The sequence below is a fragment of the Thalassophryne amazonica genome, chromosome 11, assembly GCF_902500255.1.
Source record: "Thalassophryne amazonica chromosome 11, fThaAma1.1, whole genome shotgun sequence".
Lineage (NCBI taxonomy): Eukaryota > Metazoa > Chordata > Actinopteri > Batrachoidiformes > Batrachoididae > Thalassophryne > Thalassophryne amazonica.
This window is the reverse complement of record NC_047113.1, coordinates 53351328-53372068: the sequence shown is the minus strand read 5'-3', so window position 1 is coordinate 53372068 and position 20741 is coordinate 53351328. Positions and strand designations below refer to the sequence as shown.

General features: G+C 41.7%; 1 protein-coding gene across 4 annotated transcripts in view; it reads left to right on the top strand.

Moving 5' to 3' along the window:
- The window catches only part of drp2 (dystrophin related protein 2), a 437530-nt gene that overhangs the window by 385929 nt on the left and 30860 nt on the right, over positions 1–20741 (top strand). For all 4 annotated transcript variants that reach the window (XM_034181709.1, XM_034181707.1, XM_034181708.1 and 1 more), the window contains 4 exons: positions 11780–11946; positions 13127–13238; positions 16192–16328; positions 16806–16871. In XM_034181709.1, the coding sequence (XP_034037600.1) occupies positions 11780–11946; positions 13127–13238; positions 16192–16328; positions 16806–16871 (482 nt within the window). The remainder of the gene's footprint in view (positions 1–11779; positions 11947–13126; positions 13239–16191; positions 16329–16805; positions 16872–20741) is intronic.

Here is a 20741-nt window from a genome sequence, read left to right as displayed (position 1 = left end):
AATTCATGCATTTATTTCCTCTAGGCTGGACTATTGTAATTCATTATTATCAGGTTGTCCTAAAAGTTCCCTAAAAAGCCTTCAGTTGGTTCAGAATGCTGCAGCTAGAGTACTGACGGGGACTAGCAGGAGAGAGCATATCTCACCCGTGTTGGCCTCTCTTCATTGGCTTCCTGTTAATTCTAGAATAGAATTTAAAATTCTTCTTCTTACTTATAAGGTTTTGAATAATCAGGTCCCATCTTATCTTAGGGACCTCGTAGTACCATATTACCCCATTAGAGCGCTTCGCTCTCAGACTGCAGGCTTACTTGTAGTTCCTAGGGTTTGTAAGAGTAGAATGGGAGGCAGAGCCTTCAGCTTTCAGGCTCCTCTCCTGTGGAACCAGCTCCCAATTCAGATCAGGGAGACAGATACCCTCTCTACTTTTAAGATTAGGCTTAAAACTTTCCTTTTCGCTAAGGCTTATAGTTAGGGCTGGATCGGGTGACCCTGGACCATCCCTTGGTTATGCTGCTTTAGACGTAGATTGTGGGGGGTTCCCATGATGCACTGTTTCTTTCTCTTTTTGCTCCGTATGCATCACTCTGCATTTAATCATTAGTGATCGATCTCTGCCCCCCTTCACGGCATGTCTTTTCCTGTTTTTTTTTCCCTCAGCCCCAACCAGTCTCAGCAGAAGACTGCCCCTCCCTGAGCCTGGTTCTGCTGGAGGTTTCTTCCTGTTAAAAGGGAGTTTTTCCTTCCCACTGTGGCCAAGTGCTTGCTCATAGGGGGTCGTTTTGACCGTTGGGGTTTTTCATAATTATTGTATGGCCTTGCCTTACAATATGGAGCGCCTTGGGGCAACTGTTTGTTGTGATTTGGCGCTATATAAGAAAAAAGTTGATTGATTGATTGTTGACAAAAAACATGATGTACATTATGCACATCAGCTAAACTATGGAATTTAAGTTCATATAACCAAAGTGTTTGACCATTTTAATGGTAACATACAGAGAGACAGTAATACAGTCTCGCTGCACAGCATGCCAGCAGTCAGCCCAGTGATTGTGCATTCCAAGGTGAGGCACAGTGGGCTGCTGCCTCACCGCACATATCCTCTCAGTATTTGAATGGCAAATGTGAAAATTCAGCCATTTTGAATAAAAAATAATCTAAAACTGGTGACGTTAAACTGAAAATAACTTTATAGTACAAATCACTGGATAAATATGACCATTTCATTTATTTTTTTCATTTTACATTTTTTTCTTTCCATGATGACAGGTGAGGCACAGCCTCACCTGCACGTCACTGTATTGCACCATGTCAATGGAAGAAAAAAATCTGCACTCAGTGTTAGATCAGGTTTTTGCTAGTCTGTGTTGTTAGACCTACCCGGTTGTTAGGGCCCCTTCACACATAGTGTGAATTTGGTAAATTTGCACCTAAAGTGCACATGAAGCAGGACTTATGTGCAAAACATGTAAAATCGTCCCTGCCTCCAAAGCCTCGTACACCTGTTGATACATCTATTTGCGCACACCAGCGGCTGAAAGACAGAGTGTGCGCTGTGTGAACTCATTGATCCCTGTCATGGCAGGTATCGGCCAAATTCCAGGTGACACACACGAACATCTAACACCGCTTGTTTGGCACTTCTAAAATGTGTGGCCATTTGCGCTATTAAGACAACAACAGTCAGCAGACAATCATTGTCATGCTGGATGTGAAATTTGTCTAAGTGCCCCACTAGTGTGGCTTTGGTGTGTGCACTAAACTAACAGGAGGCGTGGCTGCCAACAGAAGCAGCTGTGGAGATCTGTCATTCTGGACATCCCAGCTGGACAACACGTACTGTGTTTGGATGGACATGGACTAACAACTGGCCACTGTGATGCATGTGTATCTGCTTGCTGTCATCATGTGGACATAAATGAAAACATATATCGCTTGGCGATAGGCTGCAACGAGCAAGTGCGCACATGATGCAGCCCATTGACAGGCTGCCCCCAGGTTGAAATGAGCCATCAAATCATAACACACAGTGAGCGATCTGACTGTCATGTCACCCAAGTGAGCTCTGTTCCACATGATGTGGTGACAGTCCTGCAGTGCACCGATAGGACACGTGCGGGCCGGCTGGACATGCGCCAGCAGATGTGGACATGATCAGAGCACATTGCTTCTCATTCATGTCATTTCGTGACCCTACGTCAGTGACCATGGGTCATCTACAGAAGAACAGATGGATCATATTTGTATTACCTGCTTGATAAATGCAGTGTTTTTATATGGTGTGTGTTTTTTTTAAAATATGTCCATGTCCTTTCTTATATCAGGCAGTTTCCTGCAGCTTTCATAGGACAGCGACGGTAGCTCAGTGGTAAAGTTTCTGACTGGAAATCAGAACTTTTAGAAGGTGTGGGTTTGATTCCCGTGGGTGGCATGTAAGCTGCCCCTGCGACCCAACTCCGGATAAAGCGGAAGAAAATGGATGGATGGTTTATTGTCAACCACATCATGCAGCTGCTGTGAAAAGCTGCTGTGTTAAGCTGCTGTGTTCCCATGTGCATGGAACCACTGCAGCATGTATTTTTTAATTTTTAATTTATTTTTTCTTCACAGCAGCTGCACAATATGGTTACACATCGTGCAGCTGCTGGCACTGTGTTCTCGCGTGCACGAACCTTCACATCGGCATCGTACATACCTGCCCGTCGGCGCAATGTTTCGTGGTGCACTCATACGAGCTCTGCCGCCGTGAGTCGCCTTTGGAGTTGTACGTATTCGCATTATGTATGAAGGGGCCCTTACTGTAATGCTGTCCCTCACAAAGTACAAAGTCAAAGTATTTTGCACTTTTAAATTTATTCAAAGTCACAGTGGAAAAACAGGCCTGGATTCTGAAGAACTTCTCTCATGCAGGAGATCCATCCATTCAGAACCACGAATAATGGACAAAAGTAGTTTTTACAAAGCACAACATAGGTTTAACAAAGGTGGACCTTATTTCGCAAAATCCTTCCCTTATTGGTCCCCATGGGCATTCAGGGAAGGTCCTGCCCCCTGCCCATAACCCACATGATAATGGGACATATGATTTATCATGTAACCTGAATCTCTTTGTTCTAAGTAGTAAAACTGGTTCAACCCAGTTTGACATTCACATTCAAACAAATAACAGACTAAAAATATATCAAACTAAGAATATAATCATTTATGTAAAATAAATTATTTGGCTCATGACCGAAAGAACGAGATCACGAGTACAAGCGGCCGAGATGAGTTTCCTCCGCAGGGTGGCTGGGCGCTCTCTTAGAGATAGGGTGAGGAGCTCGGTCACTCGGGAGGAGCGTGGAGTCGAGCCGCTGCTCCTCCACGTAGAAAGGAGTCAGTTGAGGTGGCTCGGGCATCTTTTCCTGGACGCCTCGCTGGAGAGGTGTTCCGGGCACGTCCCATTGGGAGGAGGCCCCGGGGAAGACCCAGGACATGCTGGAGGGACTACATCTGTCGGCTGGCTTGGGAATGCCTTGGGGTTCCCCCGGAGGAGCTGGGGGAGGTGTGTGTGGATCGGGAGGTCTGGGCGGCTTTGCTTGAGCTGCTGCCCCCGCGACCCGACTCCGGATAAAGCGGAAGAAAATGGATGGATGGATGGAATTACTTAATACCAAAGCAAATAGCAAAGAAAACAAAATAATAATAATAAATAAACACACTATACACAATATATCCAACAATGGAAGAAAAAGTCTGCGCTCAATGTTAGATCAGGTTTTTGCTGGTCTTTGGTGCAATTGCTTACTGCCAGTGGTGGCCCGTTCCGCTAATCCACTAACCGCTAATTTGCAAAGGTAACTTTTTTGTTAGCGGATTAGCTTCTCAGCTAACTTTGAAAACCATCAGCAGGCCAATTAGCTTCCGCTAAATTTTTTTGCTGGTAAAGTTTAACAGTCAAAAACGTTTGTAAACCCTAAAATCATACATGTTAGTTCTTGTCTGTTGTGTGCCTGCAACAGTCTGGTCTGTTGAGATGAGCTCCCGTAGCACTTATGCTTTAAAGACAGCATAAGTGAAAAGACACTTATTGCTGTATTTTTATGTAAAGACAAAACTTATGTGGGTTTTCTTTGGTGGGGAGCTCCTGATGAGGTGTAGATTTTACCAGTCATACTGAACGCAAAACGAGTGAGCTGTTCCTGTATTTATAAATATAATCCAGAGATAAAATGTGACTATTAATACTGCAATTTACTGCTTTCTTTTAAAGACAATGACCATGTTTGGGATTTTATTTATTTATTTATTTTTTCGTGCATTTGTTTTGTGTTTGTGAACGCAGCTCCATTAATTGTTTACAAATGTATAATATAGAGATAAACTGTGACTTCTAATACTGCTATTTACTGCTTTTGATAAAGATAATGACAGTGTTTGAGGTTTTATTTTTTATTTATATATTTTTTCTTGTGTTCATTTTGTGTTTATGATCCTGTGAATTTACCCAGCAGCCCCTGCTGGCTTATCAGTAGCCGACAGTGTAATCCGATGTGGCCGCGACCGAGTCAGTCCTACAGATTAGCAGTTAGAGGTAACTTCTGCTAGATTTTTTTTAGCGGTTTATAGGTTTCGCGTTATAAAAGTTAACTTTTCAGCTAGCAGATTAATGGTTATCGAAGCTAACTTTTCAGTTAGCTGTGCCCACCCCCGCTTACCGCTGCCACACATGGGTACTCCACCTGGCTACACCTTTGGAAAACACACAGGTTGGTGCAGAAATGTGCGCAGTTATAAATTATACATGCAATTTACACAACATTAGCACTGCAAAAAGAAGTGACGTCAGTTGCACAGTAGCAGCAACTATTGCACTGCATTATGCACTGGTTTATGCTGGATGGAAGACGGGGCCCTGGAACGAAACCCTGCCAAGAAATTATCACACATGCAGAAGGTTTAATTTGAAAAGCTGAAATTTAACTAAAGGTTTTCATCCAGAGTCAAGTTTGGGAAAAGTATGATGTCATTCCTGGAAGTTTGTAGATATATGCAGCATATTGTGTTTCACTGACATCAGCACAGTGCGACTTTCCCTGGAGAACTTTTAAATGTACCATCTCAGCAAATGGAGAAATTGTCAGTTTCTCATCGTCATCCTGCCTAAAGAAGCCCCAGCCACTCCATAAAGATTAATATTGCATTGCGTTGCTTTTAATGCTCATAAAATAGAGTAGGTGGGTAATGCGTCAGCTTAGGAACTACATACTGAAGGTGAAATCCATCACACTATTGGAAATAAAAAGGATAAAGCTAAATTATAGCCCACAAGCTGTGGCTAATGATGAAATATATTCTACTGAACCAGAAATTGATTTCATTTTTTTCTTTTATTATTTCTTTTAAATCCATCTGTGCTTTTATTTTTGGTACAAGTTAAAGGAGTTCAGCTGGTGACCTCAGATAATTAGGAACAGGCTGATTCGAAATTCTTTTAATTGCTGAATTTTTAAAATGGTCCTTAATTACACTTACAGTCCTCCTGACGGATCAGCGCCAGCTGATTAAAATCAATTGTTTTCTCTATTTGCTCCATTTGAGGGCATTTAGCTGCAGATGTAATATCTGTGTAATGTGACTTACAGGGAGACCATTAGCAATTGGCTTGGAAATGAATGGCATCACTTTGCGGACATGTGCTGCTGCAGCATCACACGGACACTGTGTTCAGTTTGAACAGCAGAAGTGCATTAACGAGTACAAATCAATAAAATTCCATAAACAAGGACTGTGTGTGTGAGAGATTAAACTACAGCTGCTATTTTTGTTCATACTGACGCAGGTGCATGTTCTGCAAAAAGCCTGAGTGAGGTTGAATATAAATTTGAATGTGTGGTGAATAAACAGTTTCAGTCAACAGCAGATTTGACTTTTAAATTTGATTTGTTATATCACCATATTTTACACAACCATTGGCAGAGTCTAATGGCTTGGCTGTGATGAGGGCTGCAGTCAACTGTAACAGAAGGGACTAGAGGTGCACTCAGTAGACTGAATACCTCTGCCAATGTACAACAGACCCTTCAACCAAACCCATATTCCAACCTAGATCTGCAAGCCAAAAACTAATTAATGACTACAGGTGATATGCATGTAACATTTCAGCCATGGAGAGGAAACCGTATTCTTAGATTTTCAGACCTCTATTCAATGAGTACTTCCAGTGACGTGATCCTGTCAATGGGTAACTTCTTGGGCATGAAGCCAGACAGCTCCAGTTTCTGAGCGGCAAGTAACTTGGACTGAATCCTGTCAAGAATAATCCTTGCAAACACCTTTCCTGGCACATGGAGCAGTGTAATGTCAACAATCACTGTTTCATTGCCAGAGTGGGACAAGAAATCCTTTCTTCCATTCAGTAGGTAATAGCTGTCTCCCAGATTGAAAGACTGATTGTGTGCAGTGCTGGGAGAATATGGTCCACCTGCTTGAAGGTGCTCAGCTCCAATACCACAGAAACTTGGAGCCTTCCTTGCCATAAATCTTTGTCTACCTTTGCATTCTCACTAACATTTGGTTGCTCATAGCCGGCTGGCAGATCAACCAAGAGAACCCTGGCACTGGCGATGACCAAGATTCTGGCTGGAAAACAAGCCTCATACAACTGCTCAAACTAGTAGGCTCAATGGGACAGCACAGCAGATTGACTTATCAGAACCATACCATAACCCACCATGACTGTGATGGCATGAGGTGAAGGCTTGGAGGAACTTAACGGTGGGATTCCTCTGTAAGCCAGTCCACAGGTCACGAGTGAGTGACATGCACAGATTCCTCTAACAAATGCCTCCTTGTCCACCATCAGCCCACTTTAGTTTAAGCAGGTCAGAACCTGCTTAAACTCTCCAGAATTTCAACTGAGCTGTGCACTGTGACTCCTGGTATTCTTAGTTCCCTTTCCTGACCTTGACAGTCTGTTACAGCTTACCTTCACTCATGAACAAGATGCTGAAATACTTGAACTCCTCCACTTAGGCGAGTAGCTCTCCCCTTACCCAGAGAGGGCAGTCCAGCCTTTTCTGACAAAGGAGCATGGTCTCAGATTTTGAGGTGGTGATTCTCTTCCCATGTGCATCACATTCAGTCTCAAACCTGCCAAGTGCACATCCACGGTAACTGTCTGAAGAGGCCCACAGAAGCACATCATCTGTGTAGTAATAATAATAAAAAGACACAGATGGAATCCAGTCCAAAGTATGGGGTACAAGGTCCCCTGTAATCAGGGCTGGACTGTGACAAAAATTCGACCCTGGACATTTTCGTCCTGACTGGCCCACCACTACAATCCGCGTGCAGATACTGTGCCATCTCGCCCCACGTTGAAGTACATATAAACACACAAGCCCTTAATAACACTACTATACTGAACAATATGTCTTCATATTCTGGAGCCTTGAATAAAATAAATGATAACTACACAGTATGATGTTGAAGAAAGGATTTAAGATTCAAGAGTGTTTATCAGTTAATCTGTGTTTTATTAGTTTTAACTGTATAATGTGAAACTGTTGAAAGAACAATAAACCATAAACACTGTCTGGAAAAAATATGTAAAGCCTACATATTTGTTATGTTGTTAGATCAATGTCCTTCATGAACAAATTGGACTCTCACCACAAAGAAAGGTGCATGTTGACACTTTAAACACTTTTGGTGACCTGATATGAGGGATATTATAGATAGAATAGAGTGATCAAAAATTGTGAAAATAGCATATCTACATGCACAAACCATATCGCATTACAACATGTGAGTTATAAGCTTGTAGATCTGCAATTATGTGTCATCCTTTGATGATTTGATTAATTTGATTTGTCATCTGAAGTATAAAATAGTGGTTATTAATAAAAGCAACTAATCAATTAATCAGGATATGAATATGGTATTACTTTCCAATACTTTAGATAGCTAGCGTTGTAACACACCACACTATGAAAATTTAACTAACATGTTTGATTTGGATATTAATGGAGATGTAAATGTCTTAGGCCGATAATCGGGGGGGGGGCGTTTTTATTTATATGAAAGGCTAAACATTTATATAAATGAGTGTGCGCACCAGCAAAAGGAGCGGACAGATTGACCCTAATCTCTCTACTAAGCGAGTTCTTGGCGGTTCACGTCGGGCTTCAGAGAGTCCTCGTCTCCACGCCATGTTTGCAACGTCGCCGCAACAGCTCGGTAGCGACTTAGCAGCTAAGTTAGCACAGCAACACAGCGAGTTAACAGCTTGGCACATACATGGAAACGTGTGACAATGTACTCAAGCCATCCCACCGCTGCCAGCATTGTAACCGAGCCAATGAGGGTTTCTTGCAGGCATATTAAAACACGGGACAACCGAAGACCGTTTGGGCCAAGCAAAATGGCTGCCTACTGCGTGCTCCCACTCTAACCACATGTGCAGGTAGGGGCACGTCCTCTCACACCTGTTTGACAGCAACCCAAACATGTCAAAATGAAACCCCATACAACATAATGATAAATTAAAGCAAAGCATCTGAAAACCTGTTATATTACCATGAAAAAATAAAAATCCGGGCAGCCATCGGCCCATTTATTGAACAGCCCACAAGGAAAACCTCCAGTACTCTTAATGGCCAATCCATCCCTGCCAGCAATGCTCTGTCTCTATATAGTAGTAGGAGGTTGTTTGTGATGTATTTAATAGTCCTATGTGTATCCCCCTGACCCCTGACCCCCTGTCCCCTCAAGGACTACAGATGGAAATTAGCTGTTGCAGCTATAATCTGGTACAAACATCTCTGCTCAATGAGCATAATGTAATTGTATGCTGTCCTTGCACAAATAAATGAAATGAAATGAAATGAAAAAGGAGCTGTGTCCACCTTCTCAGCATTTCATCAGAGTGGATCCAGAATTTTTATCCTTTTACTATTGTCAACATAGAAACATGAATTTTGTTGTTGTTTTTTCAGTTTCCAGTAAATTTATCCATGCACCTCAATAAATAAAAGTCATGTGCTTGAAGAGCTGGAATATGGCTTTTGATTAGTATGGTTGATGGACCTGAAGGATAGAATTCAGTGAGTGTCCCTGTAGTTTCATAGGTTAAAAAAAATATTTTAAACAATTCTGTTGTTGTTGACAACCAGAAAAAATTTTTTTTTATGAAGATATGTCCAAATATTTTTAACTCATCGTGGTGATAAACCAAAACCCAAACCAACAGATACAGGAGAAAGTCCAAACCTCCTTGGCAGAGACAATAATTTCTCATTAAACACTTCTTTTCAAATTTAAAAATTACTTCATGAATTTTTCAGGAAATGCTAGTTTTCCACAAAAGTAGTAAAGGATGTCATGAGGATATTTGGCTTCCTACTATCATTTGCACAAGATTTAATCAGCCTAAATTCAACAGTTTGCCGTGTGTTAGGGGTTTATGCTGCAAATGAAACTTTACAACTTTGGCTGCAGAATCCCGTCAGTTTCACACGGCTGCAAATGTTTAAGTAACTGAAGAAAACATTGAGCAGCTGTTAATTGATGTTTTGAGGTTATATGCTGCAAAGTTTAAATATAGAGTACACAGTTAAACTTTCCCAAAGAGAGTTAAGCCCTGGTCTCACCGAATAATGAAGGATGAATATTGAGCCACGTAGCATTTTTTTTTCCAGTTATTCACCAATTGTGGGAGAATAGTGGTTCTGAGAGACTCTTAGAGGCAGAATATTCAGATAATGAGGCTAATCTCTGAGCGTGGCGCTAATTTCAAGAAGTTCAAAAGCAACAACAGCGTGGAGCAGTTTGTGTACAAAGTACTACGAAGACTAACAAGGATTTTAGAGGCATGTTTGTGGTGAGAACGAGGCTGTTAAAAGCCCATTATTCAAGCACCTGATGGCTACGACGACAGGACAGACTATTTTGGACAGGGTATTTTGGCTCAGCCCTCTTGTGCACTAGAATCCCACCTGCTTTGTGCGCTGGACGCTGTATATAAAATAATTATTTTGCAGCAGATTAATCATTTTCTGTCAGAGCTTGGATGTTGAAAACACTTCTCATCGCTTCTGGAATCACAGAGGACATTTTCACCTTTTTCCTGTCTCTGTCTTGTGCCCTGAGGTGGAGAACATATTTGGAACAGGCTAAAAGGTAAATTATTTGTAATGTTTATATTCTCATGGTTTGGTAAAACAGTTGCATGTTCATTCCTTCTTTATAAGCAGCTGTAAAAGTAAATTTATGATAGATTTAATGTTATAATGGATCAGATGAGGCGCACTTTGAGCACACTGACACAATGACTCGCGCTCAAGACGAGCATTTAGGCAGCACACGAGCTCGCAAAAGAGCAATTTTGCAGGCACTAACGGATGAACACAAAGTTAAAAGTTGGATCACGGTGTCAAAGTGACTGTAAAGCCATAGAAGAAATAAAGCCAGTGAGAAGAAGCGCAGAGGTGACTGTCCAGGAATGTAGAACGCCAGCCGGTAAAAGAATAATTTTGCAGACATTAACGGAGGAACACAAAGTTAAAAGTTGGATCAGGTTGTCAAAATGACTGTAAAGCTGCGGAAGAAATAAAGCCAGCGAAAAGAAGCGCAGAGGCGACTGTCCAGGAACCTGTCGTTCGGTTCTAGCTGGTCTGCTGCATTTAATGGCTCTGAAACACGGGAACAGCAGCCTGGCACACGGCACACACCGGCCGGACTGTGTGGCAACATCTTGAATGGATGTTGTGAATTGAAAACCACACTTTAAGGGACCAAGTGTCGGGGGGCTGGAGGTTTGGACCAAAGCCATGCCTAAACGTGCACCAACGTTGCATTACAAGGTGCTACATGGATCATATGTGGCTTGACGTGGATCATATGCAGCGACACAAGCCACTCGAGGCTGGATGGGCTCAAATGATAGATCATTCGTGGCTCACTAGAGGCTGATAGCTGACACATGTGACGTACAGAGAGGCACATAGACGCGCCTTAGTAGCCGATATGTGATGGCTTAAAATGTGAATCATTCTTCGAATAATCGCTGACACACCCATGCGTGGCTCATTATTCATGTTTTATTATTCGGTGGAACCGAGGCTTTAGTCTTCCATCTGGTCTGTGTTTTTTTCTTATATGACCTCAAATTATCAGCACCACTTCCAGGTGTTTGGAATGCAAAGTCTGCCGTATTTGACCTCCCAAGTGGAGTGAAGGCAGCCATTGTGCACCAGAGAGCGGCTTGTTGATCCCAGGAGACGTTCTACCTCCGTCCATCTCACAGTTTGTGAGCAGCGCACACACTCATTATGCTGCTCTCTTTGAGCGTTGGAGGAAACCCTGGGGAAATCAACCTCTTAATGCATCTCTGATGCAGACTTAATGAGAATTTAGCACATCGCAGATTTGCAGCTTGGTGAATCATTTCTCTTATTAGCTTGACTTCCTTTCATCCTCTTTTTTTTCTGAGATGCTCAACAAGTTGTCTCTGGACGAGCCAGGCTTCATGCATGCACACTCAAACACATGCACGGAACCACAGCTGTGGTTGCACTGGTACCTGAGAGGTTTAGGTGCTGTCCGTATACTACGTACAAGGGCTACAACATCCCCATGTTCAGCTTCCTTTTTCAATATTAATATCAACTCCAACATATATTTGCAAAGTAAGACCACATGATAGCTGACAGCTGAGGAAAGAACATGCAATTTCTCTTCAAATTACATTATCTACTTTGCCCTGATCTTCCTCTCTTCTATATCTTACCTTCTGCAGGCTCCAGGGAAACCTGCTATAGAGGTGTCTCACTTCCTGGAATGGATGAGCCTGGAGCCCCAGTCGATGGTTTGGCTTCCGGTCTTGCACCGTGTGATTGCTGCAGAGTCTACGAAGCACCAGGCCAAATGTTACATCTGCAAGCAGTGTCCCATCAAAGGCTTCAGGTGGGCTGTCTGTCAAAGTACCAGCACAGACATGCAGTTACTGCTTCATATAACCAGTCACATCTGTGGGAATAAGACAAAACCTTAATGATCCCAGAGGCAAACTTGGGCATGTGCAACATCATGTTGGAAAGGCACTTAGACAAATGCAGGATACTGTACAATGATTTTGATACAAGAAAACAGGTCAAATCTAGACTTGAGTCTTCCATGTGCCTTCTGGCAAACATTAGCTGAAATTTTATCTCTTCTTGTTATGAAACTTCATGTCAGTTCCACTCCACCATGAAACTGTATCAGTGGCGCTCTGCACGCTTTGTCCAGTCACAGCCACAAAAGCCTATAACTCCTTCGGTTTTGCCGTGGGTGTCTTGGTGACTTCCCTCGCTGTTTGTTTTCTCCAGCCTATTCGTGGCTGGGGAAGTAACCTGCAAATGGACTGGTATTATAGATCCTCATCAATGAGTTTATAGATAAACACCACAAGAAGGATTTAAGTACATGTAAGATATGTATGAAGTCCAATTCAGTAACTTGCAAGTGTTCATGTATCATCCCGACTTATCGAATGAAAACTTGCTGGAAAAGCAGTGTTCCTTGTATTTAATTTGTCCAATTACTTATGGGCAGTGAAAATTCATGCACTGTTCACAAAAATGTCCTTAATTTCTAAATGTAATGTTTTTCTTAAACGTAAAGCTGAATGTCTCCACTACAAGCACGTCTGCATTGTTTTATTGCATTGGTGCACAGAGGCAAAATAACAAAAATTGTGTCACTGTCAAAATACCTATGGACCTGACTGTAAAGTCTGATTAATTGTGATGCATCTCCTGTGGACATTTGACTTTACCACTGATGCATAAGACAATATTGTATTTCACAAATTGTCACCTGCACTCATCTGTATTTTACAAGGTGACACAATGCATAGAGTGAGTTCTGTCACCAGTAACTTTTCACTTTGCTTTATGCATGCACCTATTTCAAATCTGATGAAGTAACAAGGAGCTAATAAGGGAAATAATGGATTACAAGAAAAAAAAAAAGCATGTGTTTATGCAAACAGATGCACAAGGCCAACTCTTCATTCTTTACACCGATTCACATCGACATTCCTGCGCTGTGCTTGCCGCTCTTTCAAACATAACTTCAGCCTTTGTTATGTCGATCTTGACAGGTATCGTAGTTTGAAGCAGTTCAATGTGGACATCTGCCAGACATGTTTTTTAACCGGCCGCACTACCAAGGGAAAGAAGCTGCACTACCCCATCATGGAATACTACACCCCGGTAAGCCACTCTGATATTATGTAGTGCCCTGTCTGAATACAAATTTCAGGCTCCACAGATGTAAAAATTCAATGTTGCTATCGCAAGAAAAAGATTATCCAGCGCTGCACTGCTAAGATCTCTGTCTTTGCTAATGTACAGTGTTTACACTGATAGATCAAACTCTATGGTGTTGCAGAAATAGAGTGCCACTCAGTGCTAATGTCTTTTTTGTTTTTGTTTTTTTTGGTTTATGTAGCCTGCACATAAAGAGTTGTTTGGAGCACAGTTTGTGCATTAAAGCCCTCATAAAACCAGCATGTTAAGCATTGGCACGTACGGCCTATGAAGTGAAGTTAATTCTAAAGGCGTAGCTCCGGCGCTATGGCAGAAACCACAGCCTACAGAGATGATGCCAGATTTAATCCCTGATCAATTTTGAGCTGTAAAATATGGCAAAGGACATCTATGCAATGGTTCATCCTCCTCACTGCAAGCTATTTTATTGCATGCTTCAGTTTGAGCAAACTACAGTTTTCATAGCGATAACACAAATAATCACAGAGGCAGGGATTGAATACAAGGAAGAGAAAGCAAATAGAAACCAGAAAAGCCAGAGGAGGAAGTTAATGGAGTAAAACTAAGACAAACCAGGGCCAGTTTCCCAATAATCAGAACTCTGGTAGTGTTAAAAGTAATTTCTATGATCCTTTCTACAAATATCTTATTTTATATAACGGCTGAGCGGATCCTTGTCATTTGATTGGTGGTTTGTATGTCATATGACATGAGTTATTTGTACCATTTGCCATTGTGCTTCATTTACTGTGCAGTAGTGCTTGTTAGCATGCAATTTTGGTTCTATATGAACCCGACCACCGCATGCACTCACACTACCGGGGATAGCATTTAGCTAAACATGGCGGAGTTTGTTTTGCTGAGGGATGACGATTTGAATGAGCTAATTGATGGTGATAATTCTTCTAACAGATAAAAACAAAACAAAAAACAAATCCACTCCACTATAAGCTGTCTGGAGGCATGAAGAGCTGTTAGGATGAAGAACAGGGACAAATTTCTGACATGATTTTTCACTGGACTGAGGAAAGCAGACAGCAGTCTGTACACAAAGTTAGTGCACAGCATCATGAACTACATCATCAGAATGGTTTTGAACTATCTGACGGTTTGACTGAGAACAATTTTGGACTCCTATTTAAAGTTCATGTTGGGCTGTTTACATCAAAGCACCAATGATGCACACCAAAATGTAAGTCCCTTTTCTGTTGTTTATAAATTAAATTATAAAATGACAAGGATCTGTTTTAGCTGTTATATAAAACAAATAATGAATGTTTTTTTTATTCATTCAATGGAACAAATATTTTATGAGGTGAAAGATTCTATCTTTCACCGAATTAAACTCATAAACAATCATTATTTGTATATTATTTTTACACTTTTCACTAAGCCAGGCAGATTTTTAGGACTACTTAAACAATAACAGCAGTATAATAGTAGCGAGGCATTTACACACTAATCCTTGCACCTGCAAAGGCCGTGCCAGTGCCGCTTAACTTTTGTGTGTGTGTGCTACGCAGGATGTCAGTGGCTCTCGCGTGATATGTGTGTGGACTGCTAGAAATTTGTGGCTGTATTTTTGCCACCACTCCAGATGGCATTTGGCCAACAGTCGCCTGTCGGAGGAACCAATTCAGTGAGATTTCACATGAAAACATTGTCGCCTATTCGCCTATTTTGGCACAATTTTGCGTCATCACCTATTCTCCATCAGTTGCGCCCCAGTGATGTACTACCCTTATGGAGTTATGGGGTAAAAACAGCTAAAATGGTGACAAAGTTCAATTTCTGTTTGTTTGTGGATCAAAATTTAAGGGCCCCTTCACACACAGTACAACTAAGTACAAATCAGGGCGACTCACGGCGAAGCAGCTCATATGAGCCGTTGGGCAGACGTGCACGATCCTGGTGCAATGGTTCATGCATGTGACGGTGTCTTTTGAGCAGGAACAACAGGTGTACGAGGCGTTGGACGCAACTATGATTTTACATGTTTTGCATACGATTTCTGCTTCATGCACAATTCATGCGTAATTCGACCAAATTTGTACTACTGTATGTGTGATGGGGCCCTAAAGTTTGTCCAATTTTGGTAAAAAGAAAAAAATTTAAATAAAAATTTAAAAAATAAAGTGGTGCAAATTATTGGGTGAGCGAATGAGATTCTAAAAAAGAAATAGTTTGCACCATCTGCTATGTTTAATTATCACATTATGGGCTAACATATGTCATAGAATCTGATGGATGTTGACCTTGTTTGATGATTCCTTCTGAAATCAAGCATTCAGCGCAGTAAAAACTATTCCATTCATTAATCCTATTAGCTGAACTAATAATTTGCACCAGTGTGTGCAGCCAGACTTAACTTGATCTTGATCACGACGCGTGCCCTTTAGGAAAAATTATAACACACATCAAGCACTATCAGGTTCATAAATTTATTGGATGATAAATTCATACACTGTCAGTGTTATGTTTATTGTGATCACGTGTGTGTAGCACAGACTTCTGCGAGGAAGAAGAGGAATGTATTGTAAAATATAACACCTAGAAAACTGATCTATCTTTCTGTGTATGTGCGAATGTGCTGCCTATATATCTGACAAAGCTCAGCTTATTAATGGCATTAATTAAGGTTTGGTCTGGACATAAATCGAGCTGCTTAAATTACAGCGCTTTTGGGAAACACCTCTTTAATTTAACTTCATAAGCTTCATAAGAGCAATTCTACGAACATCTTAGTCTGAAGACGCTGTCGGGAAGCGGGGTCCTGACCTGTAACAGTGAGGACAAATTTCACATGCGTTCATTTGGAAGCTGTTGTAAATTGTCTTCCCCCTCCACCTCCTCGTCCTACACTCCCTCCCTCCTCTGCTCCTAAATCACACTTTAGACGACCTCAGGGGAGAAGATGAGGGACTTTGCAAAGACTCTGAAGAATAAGTTCAGGTCAAAGCAGTACTTCACCAAGCACCCCCAGAGAGGCTACCTGCCCGTCCAGTCTGTGCTGGAAGCCGAGAGCTCCGACACGTGAGTCCGCACACGTTGTTTTTCTCCCCTCACACTCATTATGGAGAATGAAAACTCAAATTTATCCCTTTAGAAATCCAAAACATACATTTTATGTATATAACACTGACATCTTCGGGTACGTTGACTTGCTCAGATGGTTCTCAGTTGTTCAAAGCTAATGTAATGGTATTTGTGTGATCCCATTCGGGGTCAGGAGCTCTGTGTTTTTGCCAAAGGGGAAAACGAGAGAGACCAGATCAAAATCTATGACATCATCAGGAAGCTTGGCTTAAGGCTACAACAGCGCCCGATTGTGGGTCTACATTTTTGCTTTAATGAGGTCACAAAGGTCACATTTTCTCCCCAGAGAGACACACTGGACAAATTTCAGAGTTGTACAATATATTCAGGCATAGAAAGCGCACGCTACACTCACAGGTAATTTTAAAAAAAAAGCCTCGGTGATCCGCTGACGTTAGCTTGTGTTGTTTTCAGGCCGTGTTCGTCACCAAAGCTTCCACATGCGGACACGCACAGCAGGATTGAACATTACGCAAGCAGGTACGTGTTGCTCCACACTGCACTTCAAAATAATTACAACAATTTTCTGCCCACCAAATCAGCCCCTCCCTGCCTTTGTATTCTCTACATCTCTGCCTCCCCCCATCATCCTTCTCTTGCTCCCTCACCCCTTCATCTTTGCCTGTTGTTTGAAGTATTGATTGGCTGCATTGTGCGCTGCACACTGCAGGATTCCACGCCGTTACTCCCTTCGTACAGACACACAAACGTGCCGTGGCGCACACATCGGGCCAGTTTGTGTTTGTTGTGCGTGTGCTGGTGGTAGTGGGGATGGGGGCGGAGTGGGGAGGTCAGCGGGAGGCTGCATTGACTTGCAGCGTGTCACTTGCTCGGGCAGCGAGCCCATTGGTCACCTGGGAGCTGTCGCTGTGGATTAGTGTGTGTCTGACAGGAGCTAAACGGGGCACGGCGCTGCACACCTCGCGCTCCCGCCAGCTCTGCCCACAGTGCCGTGGAGCTGCCTCGGCGATCGTTTTCCACTCAGCTTGCACGACGTCCACATACAGTATGTGCACACTATCATGGATTGCTTCCCCAAGGCTCTTGCATCCTGCCAAAATACAGGGAACACACACCAACTCAACAAGAGCCACAGTTCTTCTCTTTGCCCTTTCTATCTGTTTTCCGCTTGGTTTTGTCCTCTTTCTGGTTTCTTTGTTCTCTTTATTACATCTCCAACCATAAAGGAATTTCATGCTTTCTCACTGTTTCTCTTTGTTCTACCACCCTTTCTTATATACGCACACTTAGCTGTTGCCTGTTCCATTTCATATTTCTTATGACTGTTGCTGTCAGCAGCCTTCAAGAAATTGTGTCATTGAAAAATGATGAAGAAACTGCAGCAGCATTCTTTATTTAAAAAACAGGAACAGATTTTAAATGAAAGATTGTCAGCCTTTCTTGACCTGCATGCTTAGAAAGTGTCAGAAAAGCTCCCACACAGCTGTAATAGCCTTGTAGCAACTGTTCTCAGTGTGTCATATTTATTTTTGCAGTCTCATGAAAGGAAAATTGCTGTTTATCTTATTACAGTGAAAGGGTTACAAAGTTTCACTCAAACATTAAAGCACTGGAGATCTCAAATACAGTACAAAGGCTCCACAGTTACTGAAACTTCTGTGCAGCCGAATATACATGTTGTAGCATCATCATCAGAACATGCCAACTCCCACAACCACAGACTTTTTACTTATAGTTCTCAGGAACCTGTGCTTACCACTGCACCACCATGCACTAGCCATAAAACCTACAGTTGTATGTAAAGGTTTGGGCACCCCTGATGATTTCCATGATTTTCTTTTATAAATCATTGGTTGTTTGAATCAACAATTTAAGTTAAATATATCATATAGCAGACAAACACAGTGATATTTGAGAAGTGAAATGAAGTTTATAGGATTTGCAGAAAGTGTGCAGTAATTCTTTAAACAAAATTAGGCATCTCATTGATTAATGCTCCAGTTGAACTGGAGTATTTTTGTGTGTGGAGGTGAGTAAATTACCACAGCATGTCTATAATATTTATGGATGACTCATAATATAACAAAGCTTGATATAAATGACAGAGACAGGACTGGCTACTTAATAAACAAGCCTGATGCACCACCAGCAGTCCTCAGCAAAACAAAATTACCCAACTGAATGGAATGGATTCATCTCTACAGTGGCTTTCTCTTATCTAGCTTTAAGTATCTGTCAGCTTCACGTTTTTGTTTGATTGTTTGTTTGTTTTTGACTGTTTCATTCTGTGCTGAGGTGCATGTTCCATGTGCGAAAGCGAGTGGTCTGAGCAATTCTTATATAAACACAAAACAATTCCCATCCCAATTTTTTATCTGTATGCAGAGCTGCACTCTATATGTTGCACTCTTCTTGGTGTACTCTTTGCAGTGTGTTCTTTGCTTGTACAATGACAGTGCACACAAAGTTGAGGCGCTGATCTCAACTACATGATTTCATGTGATCATGTGTAATACATGTGAAGAGGCGATACAGAAATTCTTTGTAACCAAAACTCAAGTGTGAATGTCAAATCTCTGCTGTTGGCTGGTTGATTGATCCAAATGTCTCTTTCATCTCTTCCATACTTGAGACAAATAGTAGAAAACTCTTTTTCCAAAGTAAACTCCTGATGTTTCTGTTCACACATGATGAATGTAACCTAAAGTACTTTGTACGGAACTTTTTTCAGAAGGCCTAAAAGGTAGTAGATTCTTTACTGACATGTGAGTGCACTGGCCATAGAAATGACTGACATGGCACATTGAGACAGGATTAAAATCACCGAGGAACTCCCACCTCCCCAGGGTAACACTAATCTCATCTGAATGGGATTTAACACTACAATCACCCAGTGTGCCAAAGATTGCACAGTGTTGTCTAAAAATGCATTTATATTGATAGTTTTGACATTTAAAAAAAGAGAGTACAACCCCAATTCCAATGAAGTTGGGATGTTGTGTAAATTCTAAATAAAAACAGAATACAATGAGTTGCAAATCCTCTTCAACCTATGTTCAATTGAATACACCACAAAGACAAGATATTTAATGTTCAAACTGATAAACTTTATTGTTTTTGTGCAAATATTTGCTCATTTTGAAATGGATGCCTGCAGCAGGTTTCAAAAAAGCTGGGACAGTGGTATGTTTACCACTGTGTTACATCACCTTTCCTTCTAACAACACTGAATAAGTGTTTGGGAACTGAGGGCACTCATGACTGGGTATAAAAGGCGCATCCCCAAAAGTCGCAGCCGTTCACAAGCAAAGATGCAGCGAGGATCACCACTTTGTGAGCAACTGCATAAAAAAATAGTCCAACAGTTTAAGAACAATTTTTCTTAATGTTCAATTGCAAAGAATTTAGGGATTCCATCATCTGCAGTCCATAATATAATCAGAAGATTCATAGAATCTAGAGAACTTTCTACATATAAGCAGCAAGGCCGAAAACCAGCATTGAATGCCCGTGACCTTCGATCCCTCAGGTGGCACTGTATTAAAAACTGACATCTTGTGTAAAAGATCTTACCACGTGGGCTCAGGAACACTTCAGAAAACCACTGTCAGTTAACAGAGTTCGTCGCTACATCTAAAAGTGCAAGTTAAAACTCTACCATGCAAAGCAAAAGCCATACATCAACAACATCCAGAAACACAGCTGCCTTTTCTGGGCTCAAGCTCATTTGAAATGGACAGATGCAAAGTGGAAAAGTGTGCTGTGGTCTGATGAGTCCACATTTCAAATTCTTTTTGGAAATCATGGATGTCGTGTCCTCTGGACAAAAGAGGAAAAAGACCATCCAGATTGTTACCAGCGCTAAGTTCAAAAGCCAGCAAGTGTGATGGTATGGGGGTGTGTAAGTTGCCCATGGCATGGGCAACTTACACATCTATGATGGCACCATCGATGCTAAAAGGTACATCCAGGTTTTGGAGCAACACATGCTGCCATCCAAGCAACGTCTTTTCAGGGACGTCCCTGCTTATTTCAGCAAGACGATGCCAAGCCACATTCTGCACGTGTTAGAACAGCGTGGCTTCATATTAAAATAGTGCGGGTACTAGACTGGCCTGCCTGCAGTCCAGACCTCTCGCCCATTGAAAATGAGGCATATTATGAAGCGCAAAATGCGACAACAGAGACCCCAGACTGTTGAACAACTGAAGTCGTACATCAAGCAAGAATGGGAAAGAATTCTACCTACAAAGCTTCAACAATTAGTGTCCTGAGTGTTGTTAGAAGGAAAGGTGATGTAACACAATGGTAAACATATCACTGTCCCAACTTTTTTGAAACGTGTTGTAGGCATCCATTTCAAAATGAGCAAATATTTGCACAAAAACA